Source organism: Pseudopipra pipra, chromosome 4, assembly GCF_036250125.1.
Source record: "Pseudopipra pipra isolate bDixPip1 chromosome 4, bDixPip1.hap1, whole genome shotgun sequence".
NCBI lineage: Eukaryota > Metazoa > Chordata > Aves > Passeriformes > Pipridae > Pseudopipra > Pseudopipra pipra.
Genome location: NC_087552.1, coordinates 74,708,266 through 74,730,325, shown reverse-complemented (window position 1 = coordinate 74,730,325; position 22,060 = coordinate 74,708,266). Strand labels below are relative to the sequence as shown.

The 22,060-nt window shown below is 55.3% G+C and overlaps 3 protein-coding genes across 6 annotated transcripts in view; 2 read left to right on the top strand and 1 right to left on the bottom strand.

Annotated features, from left to right (window-relative positions):
• The window catches only part of CCT7 (chaperonin containing TCP1 subunit 7), a 61,113-nt gene that overhangs the window by 35,507 nt on the left and 3,546 nt on the right, over window positions 1-22,060 (top strand). The window contains exons 1-10 of one of the 4 annotated variants that reach the window (XM_064653607.1): window positions 10,894-11,035; window positions 12,700-12,853; window positions 14,127-14,233; window positions 15,340-15,465; window positions 16,385-16,437; window positions 16,720-16,860; window positions 17,909-18,080; window positions 19,088-19,252; window positions 20,719-20,907; window positions 21,462-21,559. In XM_064653607.1, coding sequence (XP_064509677.1) covers window positions 11,030-11,035; window positions 12,700-12,853; window positions 14,127-14,233; window positions 15,340-15,465; window positions 16,385-16,437; window positions 16,720-16,860; window positions 17,909-18,080; window positions 19,088-19,252; window positions 20,719-20,907; window positions 21,462-21,559 — 1,211 coding nt within the window. In that variant the 5' untranslated portion in view covers window positions 10,894-11,029. Of the gene's footprint in view, window positions 1-10,893; window positions 11,036-12,699; window positions 12,854-14,126; window positions 14,234-15,339; window positions 15,466-16,384; window positions 16,438-16,719; window positions 16,861-17,908; window positions 18,081-19,087; window positions 19,253-20,718; window positions 20,908-21,461; window positions 21,560-22,060 lie in introns of those variants that run through there. The other 3 variants (XM_064653608.1, XM_064653610.1, XM_064653611.1) reach the window with 3 other exon arrangements.
• On the top strand, window positions 282-6,918 carry SMYD5 (SMYD family member 5). Its single transcript, XM_064653612.1, has 14 exons — window positions 282-431; window positions 593-701; window positions 1,196-1,335; window positions 1,525-1,646; window positions 2,232-2,301; window positions 2,486-2,590; window positions 3,031-3,093; window positions 3,246-3,316; window positions 3,941-4,047; window positions 4,300-4,356; window positions 4,637-4,731; window positions 4,968-5,038; window positions 5,562-5,705; window positions 6,351-6,918. Exons 1-13 carry the CDS (start codon window positions 366-368, stop codon window positions 5,698-5,700), a joined length of 1,215 nt encoding a protein of 404 aa, XP_064509682.1. The 5' UTR covers window positions 282-365; the 3' UTR covers window positions 5,701-5,705; window positions 6,351-6,918.
• Window positions 7,238-10,778, bottom strand: PRADC1 (protease associated domain containing 1). Its single transcript, XM_064653613.1, has 5 exons — window positions 10,693-10,778; window positions 9,626-9,726; window positions 8,830-8,939; window positions 8,017-8,184; window positions 7,238-7,739 (listed from the first exon to the last, which is right to left on the bottom strand). The coding sequence occupies exons 1-5, from the start codon at window positions 10,742-10,744 to the stop codon at window positions 7,619-7,621; spliced, it is 552 nt and encodes a 183-aa protein (XP_064509683.1). The 5' UTR covers window positions 10,745-10,778; the 3' UTR covers window positions 7,238-7,618.

The window sequence follows — 22,060 nt, the reverse complement described above, 5'->3', positions numbered from 1 at the left end:
GCACCTTGCGGTCCCACCTGAGAGAGCTGCGACGGCTATTCCTCTACCACCAAATAATAACAATTAATAAGGGAGAGGCAGCAAAACTCTTCTACGATTTGGAGTGGCTGTGGAAGCGCCCCGGCGCCGTTTCGGAGTGTTTTGGCGGTGTTTTTGGAGCGTGGCTGTGGGCTGAGGGAAGCGGGGGGGGCTAAAATGGCCGCCGGCCCCCGCCCGCCCCGGGGCTGAGGGGGGCGATGGCGGGCGCGGACCCCTGAGAGGCGGAGGAGGAGAAGGAGGAGGAAGAGGAGGAGGAGGAAGAAGAAGAGGAGGAAGAGGAAGAGGCGCTGCCCGGCGGGTCAGGGCGGGGAAGTCGCCGCCCGAAGATGGCGGCCGCGGCGGGGGGACACGCCGGGGCTGCGGCGGAGGCGCGGTTCATCAGCAGCGCCAAGGTGAGTCTCCGCTCCGTGGGGATCCCTCCCTTCCTTCCCAATTTTAGAGGGGAAAGGAGGTAGAAGCCCACAGGGTCCCCTCGGGATGGCGGGGTACCCTCAGCCCCCGGGTATGACTCGGCTCCGGGCGCGTCCCTTGACCCACGGCTGTCCCTCGGCAGGGAAAGGGCTTGTTCGCCACCAAGAACATCCGCAAAGGGGAAACAGTCTTCGTGGAGAGGCCGGTGGTGTCTTCCCAGTTCCTCTGGAATGCCCTGTACAACTACCGAGGTGAGCGGCTGGTACTGGTGCCGTGTCCCTGTCACCTGCCCCAGTGACCGCGGGGTCCCAAAGGAGCTGCCCGGTATCAAGGGAAAGGTTTGGGTTTGCCTTTGCGATGGTGTAAAGGTGCCCCTGCTGCCGTTTCTGCCTCTGCGCTAAAGCGTTGGCAAGTTGAGGTGTCATTTGAGGGATGGTGACTTCCATCAGCTCCAGATGCCACTATGGAATCCCAGAATGGTTTGGGTTGGAGGGGACCTTAAGGATCCACTCATTCCACCACCCTACCGTGGGCAGGGACACTTTCCAGTAGCCCAGTTTGCTCCGAGCTCCATCCCCTTGTTCATCTCTGATGCTGGTACCAGTTGCACCATGTTGGGGCTCTGGTCCGTTTCCTTCCTGAAGGCTTTCCTGTGCCATCCATCCATCCATCCATCCATCCATCCATCCATCCATCCATCCATCCATCCATCCGTCCATCCATCCATCCTTCTTCTCCCCTGCAGCCTGTGATCACTGCCTGCGGGCTCTGGAGACGGCAGAGGAGAACGCCCAGCGCCTGCTGGGGAAGAGCTCTCTGGTGCTGCCTCACCCAGAGCAGTGCAGCACCCGGAAAGACCTGCACCAGCAGTGCCCCCGATGCCAGGTACGGGACTGCCGGGAGGGAATGCCGTCTTTCTGGGATTTCCGAGCCAGGCACCTGCGCTGCCCAAGATGGGTGTCTGCCTTTCCACGCTCCGGCCGGTCAGGGAGGGGGCACAGCTGGCACAGCTGGATGTAGGATCCCATTTTCTTGCTGCCGGAGCCAATGCCGGGCGCTGTCCCCCCGCTCTAGGTGACGTACTGCAGCGCGGAGTGCAGGCAGGCAGCTCTGGAGCAGTACCACCAGGTCCTCTGCCTCGGCCCGTCCCGAGACGACCCCACACACCCCCTCAACAAGCTGCAGGAGGCGTGGAGGTAGGGCACTGACCTGCCTGTTGCTTCACGGGCAAAGGAGGTGGTTCTCCTTGCTTTGCATCCCTGCATGGGGTGGCTGGAGGGTGGGAATGCCCCTGAAATGCTGCCTGGCTCTCCCTGCTGGTGGGGTGAGTTGGTGTGGGCAGCGCACACGGCTGAGTAGTCCTTGTTTTTCTCCCTGTAAAGAGCTACAAAGCTCATTCCTGCAATTTTATGGTGCTCCTGCAGCCTCTGGGGATCCTCCTCAGGGGCTGATAAATTGCTGTCCCTGCTTGCAAAAAAAAAAACGGTCCCAGAGGGGAGAAGAGACATCCCTGACCCAAATCTTGTCTCAAACCCCAGCTGGGCCTTGTGTGGGATACAGGGTGAACAGGATGGGAGGGGATTGTTTGTATGGATGGAGCAGGAAGGTGGATGCAGGTTTCTCTGCTGGATCCCCACACAGTGTTGCTGCAATGGCCACTTTGGTGTGATGGATTAGTGCAGGCCTGACCACACGAATGGCAGCTGCCTCTGCCTCCCTCCAGCTTTTTATTTCCATACCAGCCCTGCTCTGCTCATCTCTTCTTCATTGTTATCCTGCAGGAACATGCATTATCCCCCAGAGACTTCCAGCATTATGTTGATGGCCAGGATGGTTGCCACCATCAAGCAGGTAGGTCAGCAGTTTGGAGCTGCAGCTGCCCGTGTGTGGTTTCGTTATCCCATTGTGGATGTTTTCCCAAGGCTCTGGTTCTTTGGCCTGGCTTTCTCAGTGTTTTTTCTGACAATATTCCCTCTCTCTGGGCTGGGGAGGAAAGCAAGGTTGGTGCAATGCCTCTGCTTGATTCCTTTGTCAGGCTAAAGACAAGGAGTGGTGGATCAAGGCCTTCTCCCAGTTCTGCAGCAAGACAGCAAATGAAGAAGAGGAGATTGTGCACAAGCTGCTGGGGGACAAATTTAAGGTAAGACCCCGGCAGCTCTTGAATTCCCAAGCCTGCCCTCTCCCACCTGTGTCTGTGAGCCCAGAGGTGCAGAAGCCCTGTTACAGCTGGGATGGGAGGCACTGGAAATTCCAGGCTTAAAGTGGGGGCCCTGACAGCCAGGAAATGAGTTGCTCAGAGGGCTTTGGGCTCGTGGTGCTTCCATGGGATGTGCTGCTCCTTCCTGTGGGGGAGATGCTTTGCTGTGGGCTGGGCCAGGGTGATATTTAGCTGCTGAGTAGGTGGCTTTTGCTGCTAAAATGAGTGGCTTTTGCTGCTGTGAGGGCAGCAGCCTCCAGCCCTGCAGGGAAGGATGAGGAGCCTGAGCCTTGTGGCCTGTCCTGGGCCAGGCCCTCAGCCTGGGGCTGGCACCCAGTGACAGTGACATCTCCTCCCCCTGACTGTGCTCCTTGTCCTGCCAGGGCCAGCTGGAGCTGCTGCGGTTGCTCTTCACCGAAGCCCTTTATGACGAGTATCTCAGCAGGGTGAGTGGATCTGCCTCCCAAACAGCCCATGGGAATCTGCCCATTCATTCCTTGCTTCCCCCAAAGCTCCCTGTGGGATTTGAGGCACTGCAGAGTGGGGTGATGCTGCAGGCTGGCCTGGACTCAGTTCCTTTCTCCTCTCCCTCCTGCAGTGGTTCACTCCAGAAGGCTTTCGATCCCTCTTTGCCCTCGTTGGGACCAATGGCCAAGGCATAGGAACCAGGTAAAGGGGCTTTGTGGAACCAGGTAATGGGTGTTCCTTGCAGGGCAGCAGAGATGTAGAATGTAAATCCATGCTCTCCTGAGTAAGGCTGGGTTTCAGAAAGGAGAATGGAGGGAAAGACTTGAAAAACTTTGTCTTGGCTGTGTCCAACCCTTTGGCATGCCCCTCACACCTTGGCTGCTCAGAGCCACCTTGGATCCCCTCTGTGAGATCCCACTGTGTGCTGACAACACTGTGGGACCATGATAGGTCCTGCTGCTTCCTGACAGCACTGTGGGATGTAACAGTGTCCCTGTGCTTCCTGACAGCACTGTGGGACTGTAACAGTGTCCCTGTGCTTCCTGACAGCACTGTGGGACTGTAGAAGTGTCCCTGTGCTTCCTGACAACACTGTGGGACCCTGATAGGTCCTGCTGCTTCCTGACAGCACTGTGGGATGTAACAGTGTCCCTGTGCTTCCTGACAGCACTGTGGGATGTAACAGTGTCCCTGTGCTTCCTGACAGCACCATGAGACTGTAACAGTGTCTCTGTGTTTCGTGACACCACTGTGGGACTGTAACAATGTCCCTGTGCTTCCTGACAGCACCATGAGACTGTAACAGTGTCCCTCTCTTCCCCACAGCTCCCTGAGCCAGTGGGTCCACGCGTGTGACGCGCTGGATCTGCCGATGCTGCAGCGGGAGGAACTGGACGCCTTCATTGACCAGCTCTACAAGGACATCGAGAAGGGTGAGGATCTGTGGGAATGCAGGGGCAGGACAGGGAGCCTGGGGATGCAAACTTTCCTGCCCTCCATCCCCTCTCATGGGGAGGGAAGGGTGCTTGAGAAATCACCCTCACACACCTGGCCCCAAAGCAGCGCTGGCTGGGTCTTAAAACCAAGACAGTGCATTCCACGTTGCTGCAAATCCCTCTGTGCTCCCATGTGGAAGAGCTGGAATGGTCTGTGTAAAGCTCTAACACCACCTCTCTGTGCTGCAGAGTCTGGAGAGTTCCTCAACTGCGAGGGATCAGGGCTCTACGTGCTCCAGAGCTGCTGTAAGTAACATGAGGACTGGGAGGAAAACTAGGAGTGAGGAGGGAAATGTCCTGTGCTAGGCTGGTTCACCTCTTCCTAAAAGCCTCTGGAGAAAGGGGTTTGTGCTTCCCAGCCTTGGGATGGAATGGGATGGTGCTGCCCTGGAGCCTGGTGCTCTCCCAGGGTCTGTGGCCCCTTGCCTAGCTGTGGAATGGTCAGTCCTGGCTTGGATGGACTCGGATATGATGTAGTTTCCAGGAGCCACTCAAGCATTTAGCAAAAAAACCGTCTTGCCCACAGGTAACCACAGCTGCATCCCCAATGCTGAGACATCCTTCCCAGAAAACAACTTCCTCCTGCATCTCACTGCTCTGGAGGACATCGAAGCAGGAGAGGTGAGACAGCAGGGCCTGGGTGGTGACATCACACCTTGGCATCATCCCTGTGTCCCCAACATCCCCCAACACCTCCTGTCTCCCGTGTTGTCCCGGCAGAAGAATTCGATCCCCGTCCCGTGTAGGGGCTGCCAGACCCCATTTCTGCCTGACTCTGAGAGGGCCTGGCACAAGTTGTGCTGCTTTAGGGTTGTGGGAAGTCATCCTGAGCCCAACCTGTTTCTCTTTGGTTGCAGGAAATCTGCATCAGTTACTTAGATTGCTGTCAGAGGGAGCGGAGCAGACACAGCCGCAACAAGATACTCAGGTAGGGGCTGCCTGGAGGTACCTGGGGGGGCCCCACACCCCTTTGCACCCCCAAACTGTCCATCTGGGCAGCACCCCCACCCTGAGGCTCTGTGTGTGCCTTAGTGTGTGGCTGTATGTGAATTCTACATAAGAATTCCCTTCTTATGTGTTGTAGCCCCGGGGACTGAGGATTTGGGCTCCCCCCTCTCCCTGCACCACTCTGCAGTTCGCTCCTGCAGACCCTTTGCAGTCCCCACCACCTTCCTTTTCCTTCTCTGCCCTTCAAGGGTAGAGGTTCCTGCTGGTGGTCACTGTCCCCGTGTCCCATCACCTCATGGGGCTGAGAAATCCTCCTCTCCACCTGGAATACCTTCACCCCACCTGAACCAGCAGGATGGTGGTTAAATCCAGACTCCTCTGGATTTAACACATTTAGCCCCTTTCCTGGCTGCTCTGTCCCCGACCCCTGCCCAGCAGCAGTGTGGGCTTGTGCCTGTCCCAACGCCATCCATCTTTTTCCTCCTTCCTTCCCATTTTCCCAGGGAGAACTACTTGTTTACCTGCTCGTGTCCCAAGTGCCTGGCGCAAGCCGACGACGCCGACGTGACGTCGGACGAAGACGAGGAGGGCGAGGGAGAGACGGACGATGCCGAGCTGGAGGATGAGATGACTGACGTTTGATCCTGGCAAGAGGACAGGGAAGGGAAGGGACGGGAAGGGACTGGGGGTTCCTCCCAGAGGCAGCAGCTTTCATCCAAGGAACAGGGTTGTGTTGTGGGGTCGGGTGGGCGGCCGTGCGGAGGTGCCGGAGTGGGGCAGCCGGAGGCAGGTCCTGCTCCCGCCTGTCCGTGTTGTCCCTGCGTGTGTGTGTGAGGCTGTCCCCGTCCTCCCTGTAAGGACAAACTGTGAGCTGGTGTCCCTCTGCCACATCCTGCTTCCCGGAGGGGCTGGCTGGTGCTTGCAGAGGAAGCTGGAAGAGAGCAGGATCCAGCCAGCCCCTCCTTGTGGCCACCTGCGAGGCTGCTCCGTGTCTGTGCCGGCCGTGGATGCGGAGGAGCTTGTCCTTCCCGCCCCGCAGGGATGAGGGAATGTGTGTGTGTGTGTGTTTGTGCACGAGGGGAACTATTTAATGTCTATATAAGCACTATCTACGCACTACGGAGCCGGGGTCCTTATGTATCCTCCATTCCATGCCTTGGTGAGCAGTGAGGGGATTTTGCAGGGACAGGGACACCTTAGAGGGGGGCTCAGATCCTGAGTCCAGCAGGGAGAGCAGAGCCGATCCTGCAGGCACCTCCTTCCTGACTCAGCCCGTCCTTCCAACAACACAGCCCCAAGCAGTGATTCCAGGACCATCTGGGGATGGAGAATGGCCAGAGCATCCCAGCATCCCAGAGCTGACATGTGGTGTCATCCAAAACCCCAAAGACATTGGGAGTTGTCCCTCTGTCCGGCAGTGGGACGAGGATGTGCCCGAGTGGGAGCTGCTGTGCGCTTCCCCACCCCGAATTCCCACATGGAGACATCCCAGCACCGAGTGGCTCCACATAGAGATGTCCTGGCACCGAGTGGCCCCACGTGGATGTCCCCTTGTCACCCATCCCACGCTGCCACCGACGAGGCCACGCCACGTGCTGCAGTGTCCCTGTCTGCGGACAGCACGGCTCCCGGCGATGGACAGGCAGCAGGCTGGGGGTGTGCTCCGGGGTTATTCCCTCCCCTCATGGATTTTGGGGAGCTGTTTTCCCACCGCTGTGTCCGTGGCAGCTGGCTTGTGGGACTGAGGGTGACACAGCCCTGACACTGCCATCACCGCCAGCCCTGACCCCGCTGCTTGTCCCCGACCATCCAGGGGCCGCGTCCCCTTCAGTGTTCGTAATAAACCGAGACTGGTGAGAACTGGGATCCTGTGGTTTGTACTGGTAAACTGGATTGTGGTGGGTGACCCAGGGGCTGGTCCTGTGGGGCCACAGGTCTGGGGATGAGGGAATAGGCACCTGTGGGAGTGTGGGCTCTGGATTTGTGACCAGGGACACACACTTTGGGGACAAGTGCTGGAGGCTCTGCCGTGGTGCTCCTTCAGCCCATGTCTGGGGTCTGGCCTGAGCACTGTCCCAGCTGCAGGAGGCACCTTGGGAATTTTACTAGGAAAAATATTAGGGGATGAGATTTATCCCTTCATCCCCTGACTGCTGAAAGAAAAAAGGAGAAACTTCCCTTTCTCTAAAACATTCAGACTTCATTAGCTCAGACAAAAATATACAGACATGGGGCGAGCCCTGCTGGTCCAGACCAAGCCTGTGTCGCTCTCCCTCCCATCCCTGCCAGTCCTGCATCCCACCAAATCAGCAGCACAAGTTCAAATGTTTCCTGGGAAGCGCTGGCCTGCTCTGGGCCATCACCTCCCTCCCACAAAGTCACAGCAAAGGGTGCTCAGTGCCAGGCTCAAGGTTCCCACCTGGCACTTGGCCAGCAGGAAGATCTCCCCGTTGCCAAATCCAGTGGGATCTCTGGAAGACGTTGGGACTCCAAACCTGGTGTTTAGGGGAAACTCCTGGGATCCACTGGGAAGCCCACGATCCGCCACAGCCTCCTGCTGCTACCAGAAGGTCCAGGGGGGCTGCATCATCTCGTAGGTGGGGATGCTGGTGACGTTGACGGGGATGGAGATGACGGCCCAGGGGAGCCCGTGCTGCTCCAGGGAGCGCCTGATCATGTACCTGGAAGGATAAAGAGGTGACAGGTGTTCCAGAGCCGCTGGATTTGGGAGACTTGAAGCCCAGCCTTGAGCATAAACCACAACTGGAACCATACAGCTCCAACTGAGCCATAAAGCTCCAACTGTGGATTAATCATGACTGAATCCACTCCAAATCTGTCCCGCAAAGCCCAGGAGGGACACGCTGATCGCTGGGACCCCGTTTTGTGGGGACAAGGCATCGCTTTGCCCTTCCCATGAGCTGTCCCACCCTCGGGGAGATGTGCCAGGGCACCCACCCATCCCTGCCCAGCAGGAAGAGCGCAGGAATGTCGGCTGTGCGCCGGGAGCTGTCCTGCACCATCTCGATGTAGAAGCTGTCGTTGTCGTAGGCGTTGTCGGCGATGATCACGGCCAGCCCGCCGTGCTCCTGGATCACTCGGGTCTTGGACAGGAACGAGCAGCCCCTGGGGCACAGAGGGACAAAATTTCGCTGCCTGCAGGTAGGTGCAAAGCCTGGAAGTGCCAGGGCCTTGCCTGGAGACACCCAGCCCAGGGATTGTCTCTCCGATCCCGCGCCTCGCCCCAACCGCGCTCCTCCGAGTCTCTATTTTAGGCACAAGCCACCCACACTGCTAAAGAAAAATAAAATAGAATCATGGAATCATGGAATGGTTTGGGTTGGAGGGGACTTGGAAGATTATATAGTTCAAACCCCCTGCCATGGGCAGGGACACCTTCCACTATCTCAGGTTGCTCTGAGCCCCGTCCTACTTGGCCTTGGACACTTCCAGGGATGGGGCAGCCACAGCTTCTCTGGGCAACCTGTGCCAGGGCCTCCCCACCCTCACAGGGAAGAATTTCTTCCTAATATCCCATCTAAACCTCTTTCAGTGTGAACCCAGATGGGTTTTTTTCCACCATAGCACAGGCTAAAAGACACAAGATGAAGATGTCTGGGGTAGGAACACCCTCGTGTTTTCCTCGTTTACCCACGTGGAGAAGAAGCTGGAGGTGAAGGGAAGATGTGGCCATGGCACTGTGACAGTGCCATGGGCATCTCCCCTCCTGCCCAAAGGGTCCCCCTAAAAGCCCTGTGATGCCAGACCTACCCCCTCTCCACCAAGGCGATCTGGTCCTGGATGAAGACCCCATTGTTCAGCTCCCCACAGGCCTCCGGAGGATCCGCCGGGACCAGGTGGATCTGGTCGTACCTTGTGTTCTTCGGGAGGGAAACAGGCAGGGATGAGGCATCGGAGCTGCTTCCCATTCCCAGCCCCACTCCAGCTGTCCCTGCACTGCCCAGCACTGCCAAGGCCACCGCTAACCCATGTCCCCAAGTGCCACATCCACATGGCTTTGAAATCCCTCCAGGGATGGGGACTCCACCACTGCCCTGGGCAGCTGTGCCAGGGCTGGACAACCCTTTCCAGGAAGGAATTTTCGCAATATCCAACCTGAACCTCCCCTGGCACAACTTGAGGTCATTTTTCCTCTTGTTATTTGGGAGCAGAGCCCGACCCCCGCCCCGGCTCCCCCCTCCTGTCAGGGAGTTGCAGAGCCAGAAGGTCCCCCCTGAGCCTCCTTTTCTCCAGGCTGAGCCCCCCCAGCTCCCTCAGCCTCTCCTGGTGCTCCAGACCCTTCCCCAGCTCCCTTCCCTGGACACGTTTCAGCCCCTCAATGTCCCATATCCTGCTCATTTGGGGAGATTTTGAGCTTCCAGGTGCCCCATTCCAAGTGCCACACAGCCAGGCCAATCCCTGCCTCTGGAAGCCTGCTGAGGCCAAGGATGCTCATGGAAAAGCGATTAGCTCTGTTTTTATCAAAAATCCAAATCACTGAGTCCCACAAAGGAGAAATATTGGGATGGAGGGAGCCAGAGTGACAAACTGAGTTTTAAATACTTACAAACACGCCACCAAAATCCTTGGCTGGAGTGGCAGTGAAGATGTAACGGATGTCCCCGGGACTGAGCACTTGGAAGTACAAGTATTCATGGATGCGTAGACCTGGGGGTGAATGGAGAGAGGTGAGAGGCAAGGAAAACCGCAGGGAAAATCCCTGAAAAAATGGGAAAATTCTCATTTATTGTTCCTGAACCAGGGGGGAGGGAACACACCCTTTGGGATGTGGGGTCCTGGATGGGCCCGGGACCCAAAATGTCAGGTTTTGGGATGCTCCAAGGGGAGATACAACAGTTCCCAGGAGCTAAGAAGGGATGGAGGGGAAAGGCACTGGGATTGGGGTGGACTGGGGTGCACAAGGGGAAGAGGAAAATGCAAATGGACCGTGGAAGGGATAAGGATTGAGGTGAACAGAGGGGAAATTCACTTGGATTGGCGTGCAGGAGGGGAAATGTCATGGAACTGGAATGCAGTGATGGGAAATCCACCTGGATCACAGGGCACGGAGGGGAAATGCAACGGGGTCAGGATGCAGCGAAGGGATGTGCGCCTGGATTGGGGTTCAGGAGGGAAAATGCAACGGGCTCGGGGTGCACCAAGGGGGAATGCAGCTGGATTGGGGTGCTGGATGGGGAAAAGCAATTAGGTCGGGGTGCGCCGAGGGAAATGCACCTGGAACGGGACACAGGAGGGGAGATGCACCTGAACTGGGGGGCAGGAGAGGAACTGCACCGGGATTGAGGTGCAGGAGGGGAATTGCCCCCAGATCGGGATGCAGGAGAGGAATTGCCCCCAGATAGGGATGCAGGAGGGGAAATGCACCCAGGCCGGGATGCAGGAGGAGAAACGCAACTAGGTCGGGGCGCAGCGAGGGGAAATGCCCCCGCATCCCTCCACGGGTCCAGGCGGTGAATCGCAACGGGGCCGGCATGCGGGGAGTGGGAATACACGGGGATCGCGGAGCACCGAGCAGGCAGGCGGCCGGCCGGCCGGGGGTGCGGGGGCCGGGTCCGGACGCGGGGTCGGGGGGTCGGTGCCGTGCGGGGCCCGTGCCGTGCCCCCCTCACTCACCGCGGGCCGTCCCGCAGCAGCCGCAGAGCCAGAGCCAGAGCCAGGGCAGCATGGCTGCGCCGCGCCCCGCCCAGCGCCCCGCCCCGCGCCCGCCATTGGCGGAACCCCCGCTCGCCTCGTTTCTATTGGTCCACACGGCCATCCATCAACCGCGAGCCGGCGCGGGCAGCTCGCTGTCACCTCGGCGCGCGCTGCTAAATACTGAGCTTTCCGGCTTTGCAACGCTGCCCTCACGCTGTTCCCCGCTGCCAAATAGTGATCCAAGGGCCCCGCCCCCGGGAAGGTTCTGGGCGTGCGCGGTGCATTGTGGGGTGGGGGCAGCGCAGCGGCCGCCGCGATGATGGTGAGTGATCCTCCCGCGCCATCCAGCGCCATCCAGCGCCATCCACGGGCATTCCCGCCGGGAACAACCCGCGGGGCCCCCGCTGCCCTCCGGGGAACGCGTCCCGAGCGGCTGCGGCGCGATGGGGCGCGGCGATGGGGCCGCCCCGCCGCGCAGGCCTGGGGTGGCCGGGATGGGATGGGGCGGGACGGCGGCGCTTCCCGCCGGGTCCAAGGCTGTCCTGGCGGGGCTGATCCCGCAGCTCCGTCCCGCACCCTCCCCTCCGGCCCCGAGTCCCTTCGGTTTTTGTGCCGCTACCTTCGTTTCTCCCGGGGATAAACAGTTCCTTTTTTCCATTGAGATCGCTACTCGGGCGGGTGTGGAAGAGCTCCTTGCTTTTCCGTCGACAAAGCCTTCCCCGGGATTTAGGGATTGCAGAATAGGATTGGAAGGGACTTCCGGAGATCCCCCAGTCCAACCCCACTGCCCAGGCAGGGTCACCTGGAGCAGGTGACCCAGGAACTCATCCCACGTGGGTTTGGGATGTCTCCAGAGGGGGAGACTCCACACCCTCCCTGGGCAGCTGTTCCAGAGCTCTACCACCTCCATGGAAAGTTCTTCCTCATGTTAAAGTGGAACTTGATGTGTTTTGGTTTATGTTCTGTTGCTGGGCACCACCAAAACGAGTCTGGGACCATCCTCTGACACCACTTGGAGATATTTATATGGATTAATGAGGTCCCCTTTCAGCCTTCTCCAGACTAACCAAGTCCATCTCTCCTCATCAGAGAGGTGCTCCAGACTCTCTTAAGGGATCATTGAGTCCCTCCAGATCCATCTTAAGGACCCTTTCCTGTAGCTCCTTGTGGTTTTTATTCTTGTCACAGCCATGCTTTAATTTCCCTCTCTATTCCAAACCGGTGCCTCCCCAGTTTTGGCTCTGTTCAGTCTTTGTCTGGGCTCTGTCTGTGAGGCAGTTGCATCGCTCATGGAATAGTTTGGATTGGAAGGGACCTTAAAGACCATTTACTTCCACCCCCTGCCATGGGCAGGGACACCTTCCACTGTCCCAGGTTGCTCCAAGCCCCGTCCAACCTGGCCTTGGACACTTCCAGGGATCCAGGGGCAGCCACTGCTTCTTTGCCCAACCTGGGCCAGGGCCTCCCCACCCTCATAGTCAGGAATTCCTTCCCAATATCCCATCTCTCCCTGCCCTCTGTCACTGAGAAGCCATTCCCCTTGGCCTGTCCTTCCATCCCTTGTCCCCAGTCCCTCTCCAGCTCTCCTGGAGCCCCTTTAGGCCCTGCAAGGGGCTCCCAGGTCTCCCTGGAGCCTTTTCTTCTCCAGGTGAACCCCTTTCCGCCACCTAAATTTGTTCAGTTCCTTGCTGTCTCAGTAATAATTCCATGTTCTGTCTTCTCCAACTCCAGCATCAGAATCAGAACCTCACTGAGCACAACACCACCAAACCCACTCCCCCCCTTATTTTCAGGACAGTTACTCTGCAGTCCCAGAGTGGAAGCAGTTGGGTGAATTCCCAACACAGTGGGAAGGGGAAAGCAGAGGAACTCTTAAGGAGTCTGTAGAGTTTGCTCTTGGTCCTGGATGAGCTGTGGGCTGTGTGAGGAGTTTGCTCCGGGTCGTTGGGATGGGAGTGACGGCTCTGCCGCGGGTTCTCTCCTCAGCCCACTCCGGTTATCCTGCTGAAGGAGGGCACGGACACCTCCCAGGGGATCCCCCAGCTGGTCAGCAACATCAATGCCTGCCAGGTGATCGCCGAGGCCGTGCGCACCACGCTGGGGCCGCGGGGCATGGACAAGCTCATCGTGGATGACCGGGGTAAGGATGTGGGAAAGGGACCTGGGAATCACTCCCAGAGCAGCCTGTTTATTCATATCCTCTTATCAATTAGTCCCAGCATTTGCATATATGAAAGTTTCAGCTTCTTGACCTCGTACTAAAGTTGACTCTCCCAGCAGAGGTTCAGTTTCTGTCTCGGTGTCACTTTAACACAGTGACTTTTGCTGTGGAATGAAGGATAATTGTCAGACCAACCTGAGGAATTCCCTGTTTGCTGCGTGCAAAGCTGCGGCTCTGGGGAAGGGAAGGCTCCAGGGAGACCTTCCAGCACAATTCCAGACCTTCCATCGCAATTCCAGATGTTCAGAATTGTCTTCATGTTCCTCAAAGCTCTGTTTCTGATGCTCCAATGAGCTGGAGCCCCTCTGCTCTGGAGCCAGGCTGGGAGAGCTGGGGGGGTTCCCCTGGAGAAGAGAAGGCTCCAGGGAGAGCTGAGAGCCCCTGGCAGGGCCTAAAGGGGCTCCAGGAGAGCTGGAGAGGGACTGGGGACAAGGGATGGAGGGACAGGACACAGGGAATGGATTAAGCTGAAGGAGGGGAGATTTGAGTGGGATGTTGGAAAGGAATTCTTGGCTGTTAGAGTGAGGAGGCCCTGGGGTGAGATTGGGTAAATCCAGAGTTAGTGGGACTGGATATGAGAAAATCCATGTCAGAAAGGAAAAACAGGGTGTCTTGAACCTGGCCTTCAGGTATTTGTGGCCATCTCTATTTATTTATGTTTTAAGTGAGGCTCATTGAGAGCTCAGTGGGTGTTACTGGGTTGATTTTTAATCTTTTTTTGGGGTGTGATTTAGGGGTGAGACTCATACTCGCTCTGAAAAGACTTGTATGACGTCACCAAACTAATTATTGTGTGTTATTTTTGTTTACTCAGGGGTGGGGTGGAAAGTCTTACTGTTGTCTTTAAAGAGTCATTACAAATAGGAACTGTAATAACGAAATTAAAAAGGGTAATTGGATTTAAATTTATCTAATAACTGGTATGATTTCTAGACTTTTTTCACGTGAGTGTCAGGCCAGAATATGTTTTTATCTGTCTGGGGAGGCTGCTGAGAAATCAGAGAGAAATCTAAGCCCCTCTTAATTGGTGTGGGGAGTTGTTTCACACTCTGACCCTGAATCTGCTCCAAAAATGGGCTGAGGAGACATTATGGAGGTGGAACAGAGGATCCTGCTGAGACCCCCTGAGACACAGGGCCGAGGGCTTTATCCTGGTGGTGAAGCTTGACTTCCTTTTTTCCATTAATCCCAGGCAAAGCCACGATCTCCAACGATGGTGCCACCATCCTGAAGCTCCTCGACGTCGTCCATCCCGCCGCCAAGACCTTGGTGGACATCGCCAAATCCCAGGATGCAGAGGTGGGATGGGAGCCTGGCTGTGCTCGGGAGCCTGTGGGCTTTGGGAATTGCTCATGGAGTGCTGGGATTTATCCTGGTTTCTCTCTTGATCCCCTCTCTTTTGGGATAACTTTCGAATGTTTTGAGCTCTTTGGCCCGGATCTGATGGGTGGTTTGGGAACTTCAAAGATGAAGTTCCGTGTTTTATGAGGAGAGGAGACTGGGAAATGGGAGTTCACCCTAAATGGGATGCAGTCTAGACCCAGCTCTTCTTAGTCTAAGACCAAGTTCTGGTGCTGCATCTGGGCTGGGGCAATCCCTGGTGTCAATCCAGGCTGGGGATGAAGTGATTGAGAGCCAAGAAAGACTTGAGGGTGTTGGTGGGTGAGAGGCTGGAGATGCCCCAGCCCAGACCCCCCCGTGCCCTGGGCTGATCCCCCAGCGTGGGCAGCAGGGCAGGGGGGGATTCTACCCCTCTGCCCCTGTCTGAGGTGAGACCCCCCTGCAGAGCTGCTCCAGCCCTGGGAACAACAGCACAAGGACGTGGAGCTGCTGCAGAGTCCAGAGGAGGCCCCAGAGCTGCTGCCAGGGCTGGAGCCCCTCTGCTCTGGAGCCAGGCTGGGAGAGCTGGGGGGGTTCCCCTGGAGAAGAGAAGGCTCCAGGGAGAGCTGAGAGTCCCTGGCAGGGCCTAAAGGGGCTCCAGGAGAGCTGGAGAGGGACTGGGGACAAGGGATGGAGGGACAGGACACAGGGAATGGATTAAGCTGAAGGAGGGGAGATTTGAGTGGGATATTTGGAAGGAATTGTTGGCTGGGAGGGTGTTGAGGCCCTGTCCCAGGTTTGCCAGAGAAGCTGTGGCTGCCTCTGGATCCCTGGAAGTGTCCAAGGCCAGGTTGGAGCAACCTGGTCTAGTGGAAGGTGTCCCTGCCCATGGCAGTGGGTGGAACAAGGTGAACTTTAATATCTCTTCCAACCCAAACCATTCCATGATTCAATGAATCACTAAGGAATCTGCCCACAAATCCACAAGCAGAGAAAACCCTGAAATCTTGATATCCCTGGCAGCCCTCTGTGGTTTTGCAGCTGCTGTCACAGCCTGTGGGTGACACTGTTCCCTCTCCTCGCAGGTTGGTGACGGCACCACATCCGTGACTCTGCTGGCAGCCGAGTTCCTGAAGCAGGTGAAGCCCTACGTGGAGGAAGGGCTCCATCCCCAGATCATCATCCGTGCCTTCCGCACGGCCACGCAGCTGGTGAGCCTTCAGAGCACCTGGGGACAGGAGTTTGTGCCACAGAGGCTCAGGGGGGACCTTCTGGCTCTGCAACTCCCTGCAACAGGAGGGGGGAGCCGGGGGGGGGTCGGGCTCTGCTCCCAGGGAACAAGGGACAGGAGGAGAGGGAACGGCCTTGAATTGCACCAGAAGAAGTTTAAGTTGAATATTGGGGAAAATTTCTTCCTGGAAAGGGCTGTCCAGCCCTGGCACAGCTGCCCAGTGCAGTGGTGGATCCCCATCCCTGGAGGGATTTAAAATCCCTGTGGATGTGGCCCTTGGGGACACAGGTCAGTGGTGGCCTTGGCAGTGCTGGACTAAATGATCCTAAAGATCTTTTCCAACCAAAACAGTTCTCTGTTTAATGAAGCCAAACAGTGCTTTGGGCTTGGGAAAACTGAATGCTAAATGGGCGTGGGGAGTGTCATTGATGATCTCCTGGTGTCTTCCTGCCAACATGAGCTGCCTTTCTGCTGTCAGGGAGCTGTTGTTACCAGTCTCTCCCTCTGGGGTGCTCTCTTTCCCTTTGTGTTTTTTTTCCAAGGATGAACGATTAATCAGGAAAATTCTCTTCTCGTTCTCCTGATCTCTGCTGCTCCTTAGTAAACCTTGCATCTCATCAAGACTCTTGGTCCCCTTAAACTGACTTTTTGCAGGTGCAATCCCTCAAAAGCCCTGTGTTTTCCCAGAAAACAGCAGAGTCTCTTCCCACTCCTCTTAAATTGCTGTGTTTCTTGGAATTACTGCGCTGGAAGGGGTGGAGTAGCTTCAATGCTTGAAACTTCAGTGATGTTGAAGCAAGGAATAAAAGATTATCTTAAAATACAAAGGGAGAAGTTGGAGATGTGATGAGTTCAGGAGCATAAATCATTAATCCAGCTGTTGCCCCGTGTCTTGGCAGGCTGTGAACAAGATCAAAGACATCGCTGTTTCCGTGAAGAAGGAGGATAAAGAGTAAGTTTTCCATGGAGATGACCTGGTTGTGTTCCTGGGCTTCAGCTGAGCTGGTGTGAGGGTGTTCCTGAATTCTCCTGTGCCTCTGGCTGAGGCCTCGAGGTCGGACCGAACAGCTTCAGCCCCACACTGGGGTTATTCCCAAATTATTTGGAATTTCCTGCTCCTCTGGGAGCGATGCCTTGCTCTCACTTGGCTGCAGGCAATAATTAGGGCAGTGTCTTCCAGTGCACAGGGAGGGAGCTGGGCACTAAAATAAGTGGCCTGATTTCTTTTTTGCAGCAGAGGAGACTTGCAGCTCTTGCTGCAGTCGGTGCCAGTGTTAAATCTCAACAATTCCTTGAGGATCAGATCCCTTTTTAGCTGTTGCCCAGTGGAAGGTAGAGAGTTCATAACAGTAAAGAAAGGACCCCTTCAGCTGAGGTGAGAATACTGGAGTTCCTTTTCTTCCTGGATTTTAAGTTCTTGTCTACGTGACCTTGCTAATACCTGGAGTAAATCTGAAGTGTTGCAACTGAATAACCACCTTAAATAAACCAAAATGAGTTGTCCAGATGGTGAAAAAATGCTGAAAAAAAGGAAGCCAAATGCTGTCCTGGGATGGGAAATTCAGCAGTTCCCATGGGCAGCAGGAGCTGGAGGGAGAGATCCTGCAGCTGGATCCGTATTTCCCTGGTGTCTCTTATATCACCCACCGGGTTACACATAATTAACCTGAGTTAATACTTGAGAGAATGTGCTGCCTTTAGAGGGTTTTAGGAACAACTTCCTGCCTTTGGATGAGGGAAAGGACCTGCTGTTTTCCTGGTTTTAGGTGTCTAAAAGCCAATCAACCTGGGCTGATGCTCAGGGTCTAAAAGGGAGACTGGGATTTTAGAATCTGTGTGTGTGCCTCGTTCTCCCCATTGACAGGAGGGAGCTGATCTTTGCCTCTATAAGAGAGGATTTGGGACCCCTCATGCCAAGAGCTGGAGCTTTTCCAGGGAAGGGAGTGGAGCTGGGAAGGGGCTGGGGCAGCAGGAGCAGCTGAGGGAGCTGGGGGGGCTCAGCCTGGAGAAAAGGAGGCTCAGGGGGGACCTTCTGGCTCTGCAACTCCCTGACAGGAGGGGGAGCCTGGGGGGGTCGGGCTCTGCTCCCAGGGAACAAGGGACAGGAGGAGAGGGAATGGCCTTAAATTGCACCAGAAGAGGTTTAAGTTGGATACTGGGGAAAATTCCTTCCTGGAAAGGGTTGTCCAGCCCTGGCACAGCTGCCCAGGGCAGTGGTGGATCCCCATCCCTGGAGGGATTTAAAATCTCTGTAGATGTGGCCCCTGGGGACATGGGTCAGTGGTGGCCTTGGCAGTGCTGGACTAAATGATCCTAAAGATCTTTTCCAACCGAAACAATTCTCTGATTAATGAAGCCAAACAGTGCTTTGGGCTTGGGAAAAGATTTATCAGGTGACAAGCCCTTGTTCTCCCTCTTTGCAGTGAGCAGAGGAGCCTCCTGGAGAAGTGTGCAGCCACAGCCCTGAGCTCTAAACTCATCTCCCAGAGCAAGGAGTTCTTCTCCAAGATGGTTGTAGATGCTGTCATGATGCTGGATGACTTGTTACAGCTCAAAATGATTGGAATAAAGAAGGTGCAAGGAGGAGCTTTGGAAGTAAGTTCTGTCAGAGCCTGTCCTGAAGGGGTGGGAGACAGGAATCACTTGGCTCGAGCAGAAATGCAGCCTGGCTTGATAATGCCTGTCTGGGAATTCCCAAAGTGAAACAAAGGTGCTGGTGTGAGGAAAAAGCTTAGGAGACAGGGCTGGATTTCTTTTCCATAGGTAGAGAATCTGGGTTTTGAGCCAAGTACACTCTTACCTCTTTTGTAGCAAATGTTACTGATACAAATTAATATAAACCCTAAATTCCCTTTGTATTTTTCAAATAGTGAAATGTTCAAGGGTTTTGTTTTTTGTTTTTTTTTTTTTTTTTTTGGTGGGAAGTTTTTTTTTTACTTCTGGATCCAAAAATCCTGGTTGTATGTAGGAATGGGTTGGGAAAAATGCAAGGAAAACCTCATGAAGGAGCTGATCTGGTGGTGGGTGGGATGTGTGGTTTGTGCCATAGTGCTGGAATACCTGTCCTGCATGGGATTGCACCTGGATACATGGCAGGGATTTGTTCCTGGCTGTGGAGTAGGAAAGTTAGATCCTGATTTCTCTCCCAGCCATGGAGTCAAAGAGATCACTCCAGGTTGGGCAGGGCTGTCCTGCTGGCAGAAAAATCCCAGAGGCGGTGACAGAGCTTGGAAAAACAAACCAGAGCAAAAAGAACCAGCCCAGAGTGTGGATTAGAAGTATCCATGTTCAAAGGGTAGGAATGGGAAAGAGATCAAGGAGAGAACTGATGGCTTCATGCCTTGGATCTTCAGGTTGTGTGTGCAGCGTTTTTGGCTGTGGGGTCTTGAGGGGTGGAGAGGAAGCCATTGAAGCTGCTTTTTGTGAGCAGAGAGAAACCCTTGCTGCTTCTTCCCTCTAAAAAGTGGGTTAATCAAAGGAGACAGCGCTGGGAAGGCTTTGTAAATGAGGCCTCTGGAAGGCAGGGAGTCTCCTGTGGGAGTTATTAACCCTGTGGAGAGAACCTTGGGAGGCTGAGCCTGACACAAATCCCTGCCTTCAAGGACTCGCAGCTGGTGGCCGGAGTCGCCTTCAAGAAGACCTTCTCCTACGCTGGGTTTGAGATGCAGCCCAAGAAGTACCAGTCCCCCAAAATTGCCCTCCTGAACGTGGAGCTGGAGCTCAAAGCTGAGAAGGACAACGCTGAAATCAGAGTCAACACTGTGGAGGTAAGAGCCAAAGGGGAGCCTGCCCTGCTGCCTGATCCCTGCGGGAGGTGACTGCTTGTCCAGTGGGATAAAAGGTAGGAGGACCATGGAGGTGCTCCCAGGACTGCAGTGTGTCTGCCGTGGACACAGGCTGGGAGAGCTGGGGGGGTTCACCTGGAGAAGAGAAGGCTCCAGGGAGAGCTGAGAGCCCCTGGCAGGGCCTAAAGGGGCTCCAGGAGAGTTGGAGAGGGACTGGAGACAAGGGATGGAGGGACAGACCAAGGGGGAATGGCTTCCCACTGCCAGAGGGCAGGGATAGATGGGATATTCGGAAGGAATTCCTGGCTGTGAGGGTGATAAAACACTGGCCCAGGTTGCCCAGAGAAGCTGTGGCTGCCCCTGGATCCCTGGAAGTGTCCAAGCCCAGGTTGGAGCAACCTGGAATAGGGGAAGGTGTCCCTGCTCATTGCAGTGGGGTTGGACTAAGTGACCTCTAAAGGTCCCTTCCCACCCAAACCATTAACAATTCTGTGATAAATGGGATTGCCTTGTGCACATCCTTCCCCTTGGAAAATACCTGGTGGGTTGTGCTGTCTCTTCTGGGAGAAGGGTGTGGAGACTTGGAATCTCAGCAGGTTTAGGACATGTTTGTGCCTGAGCTGTGCTGTGTCCAGGCATCAGCTCTGTAGTGACTTCCCTGTGCCTACCAAGTGGCCTTCCAGGGAAAGCTCATCAAGCAGTACTTGGAATGTATCAGGAACAGTGTGGCAGCAGGACCAGGGAAGTGATTCTGCCCTTGGACTGGGCACTGGGGAGGCCACACCTCGAGTACTGTGTCCAGTTCTGGGCCCCTCAATTTAGGAAGGATGTTGAGGGGCTGGAGCATGTGCAGGGAAGGGAACGGAGCTGGGAAGGGGCTGGAGCAGCGGGAGCAGCTGAGAGAGCTGGGGGGGCTCAGCCTGGAGAAAAGGAGGCTCATGGGGGACCTTCTGGCTCTGCAACTCCCTGACAGGAGGGGGGAGCCAGAGGGGATTGGGCTCTGCTCCCAGGAACCAGCAGTAGGACAAGAGGGCACAGCCTCCAACTGTGCCAGGGGAGGTTCAGGTTGGACATTAGGAAGAAGGTTTTTACAGAGAGAGTGATCAGAATAGGCTGCCCAGGGAGGTGGTGGAGTCACTTCCCTGGAGGTGTTTAAGGACAGACTGGATGTGGCATCAGTGCCATGGGCTGGGTGACGAGGTGGGGTTGGGTCACAGGTTGGACTCAAGTTGTCTCAGAGGTCTTTTCCAACCTGCTTGATTCTGTGATTCTGTGATTCTGTAATGCTGAAAGAGCCTCCTCAAATTTAAGCAACCAAGGTCCCCGTTTGGGCATAAAATAGAGGGGCCTAAAATCCCCGGGGTGTTGAAAGCAACCGTATCCCGGGGCTGCAAGAGCAACATTCCCAATCCCTCATAACGGGATTGTCCCTCTCTCCTCCCTGCCAGGATTACCAGGCCATCGTGGATGCCGAGTGGAACATCCTGTATGACAAACTAGACAAAATCCACAAGTCAGGAGCCAAAGTTGTCCTGTCCAAACTTCCCATCGGGGACGTGGCCACGCAGTACTTCGCCGACAGGGACATGTTCTGTGCCGGCCGCGTCCCGGAGGAGGATCTCAAACGGACCATGATGGTGAGCTCCTTGGTTTCCCTTTAACACTGCCAGGCTGGGGATTCCCAAAGCAGGGCAACAGGCTGTGCCTGAACACGCTGTTCCTTGCAAAGATTTAAAATGATAATCACTTCATTTTTGCCCGCGTGGTTGTTATTTAAACTTGGCGTAGACAGACAAGGCTGTTCCTTGACGGAATGAACAGTCACGCACTAATTGCATCTGCACTGCTCTTTTGTTTCTCTGATTAAGGTCTGCTCATTGCATCAGTACAGCTTTATTTTCCCTAGTTCTTGGCTGTTCCATCATGAGTAGTTTTTTTTTTTTCCCTGAGCTTTGTGTATTTCCTGGACTCCAGAGCCCGTGAGTCAGCGCTTCGAAGCCGCATAATCTTATTTTGCTGTCGAGGATTTTGAGATGGCAGGGAAATTAAGGGCTTTTCCTGAATCTGGCCTGCGGGATGGATTTGCATCAGCTAAAACAGCTGGGCTGTCCCTAAAGAATGAGACCCTGCTGGGAAATCAATTTGGATTGTCAGTGTTGGTAATTCCTTGCTTTATCTCCGTTCCACGCAGGCCTGTGGTGGATCCATCCAGACCAGTGTCAATGCCCTGACAGATGATGTTCTGGGCCGGTGTGAACTCTTCGAGGAGACTCAGATTGGGGGAGAGAGGTAAATACACCAGCTGTAAACCTGGAGTACCTTGCCAGCCCTCTAGTAGCAGTTGGAAGAATTTGGGTTAAAGCATTGGCAGGTTGGAGCATCTTTCAAGGGGTTGATGTGAAAACAAGGTTGTTAAAAACTAATTCTTTTGTTGTATACAAAAGCTGCTTTTTGAGGCTGAGATTTCCTCTAATCTTACCCCTTATATATGCATTTAAAATACATATATTTATTCTGCAGTGTCATGTAGAAAGCCCAGTGGTATTGCTTCATTTCTAGTGGAAAAGCAGCACATTTTGGGGTTGATTGTGGCATTTATCTGATGTTCCATAGTGACACTTTGCTTCAGTGCAGGTGAAGTTGGGGACAGTACACTGGGGTCCTTCCTGTTGCTGGAGGAGAATTCCTGTTTGGAGCTGGCTGCTGACTCCTGCCAAGTAGAAAATTGGAGCACCAGTTTAGCAAATCCCTGGCAACAGGAAGAGAGTGGATTTTCCCAGATTTTCCTTG

What these genes read in the sequence shown, in the direction of transcription:
- SMYD5 (XM_064653612.1), top strand. Translation starts at nt 366, where the DNA reads ATGGCGGCCGCGGCGGGGGGACACGCCGGGGCTGCGGCGGAGGCGCGG. An exon ending in AGCAGTGCCCCCGATGCCAG is followed by an intron (nt 1,336 to 1,524) that starts GTACGGGACTGC and finishes CCCCCGCTCTAG; the next exon opens with GTGACGTACTGCAGCGCGGA. An exon ending in GGCCAAGGCATAGGAACCAG is followed by an intron (nt 3,317 to 3,940) that starts GTAAAGGGGCTT and finishes TCTTCCCCACAG; the next exon opens with CTCCCTGAGCCAGTGGGTCC.
- PRADC1 (XM_064653613.1), bottom strand. Translation starts at nt 10,744, where the DNA reads ATGCTGCCCTGGCTCTGGCTCTGGCTCTGCGGCTGCTGCGGGACGGCC. An exon ending in ATCGCCTTGGTGGAGAGGGG is followed by an intron (nt 8,185 to 8,829) that starts GTAGGTCTGGCA and finishes TCTGTGCCCCAG; the next exon opens with GGGCTGCTCGTTCCTGTCCA. An exon ending in TTCCTGCTGGGCAGGGATGG is followed by an intron (nt 7,740 to 8,016) that starts GTGGGTGCCCTG and finishes TTATCCTTCCAG; the next exon opens with GTACATGATCAGGCGCTCCC.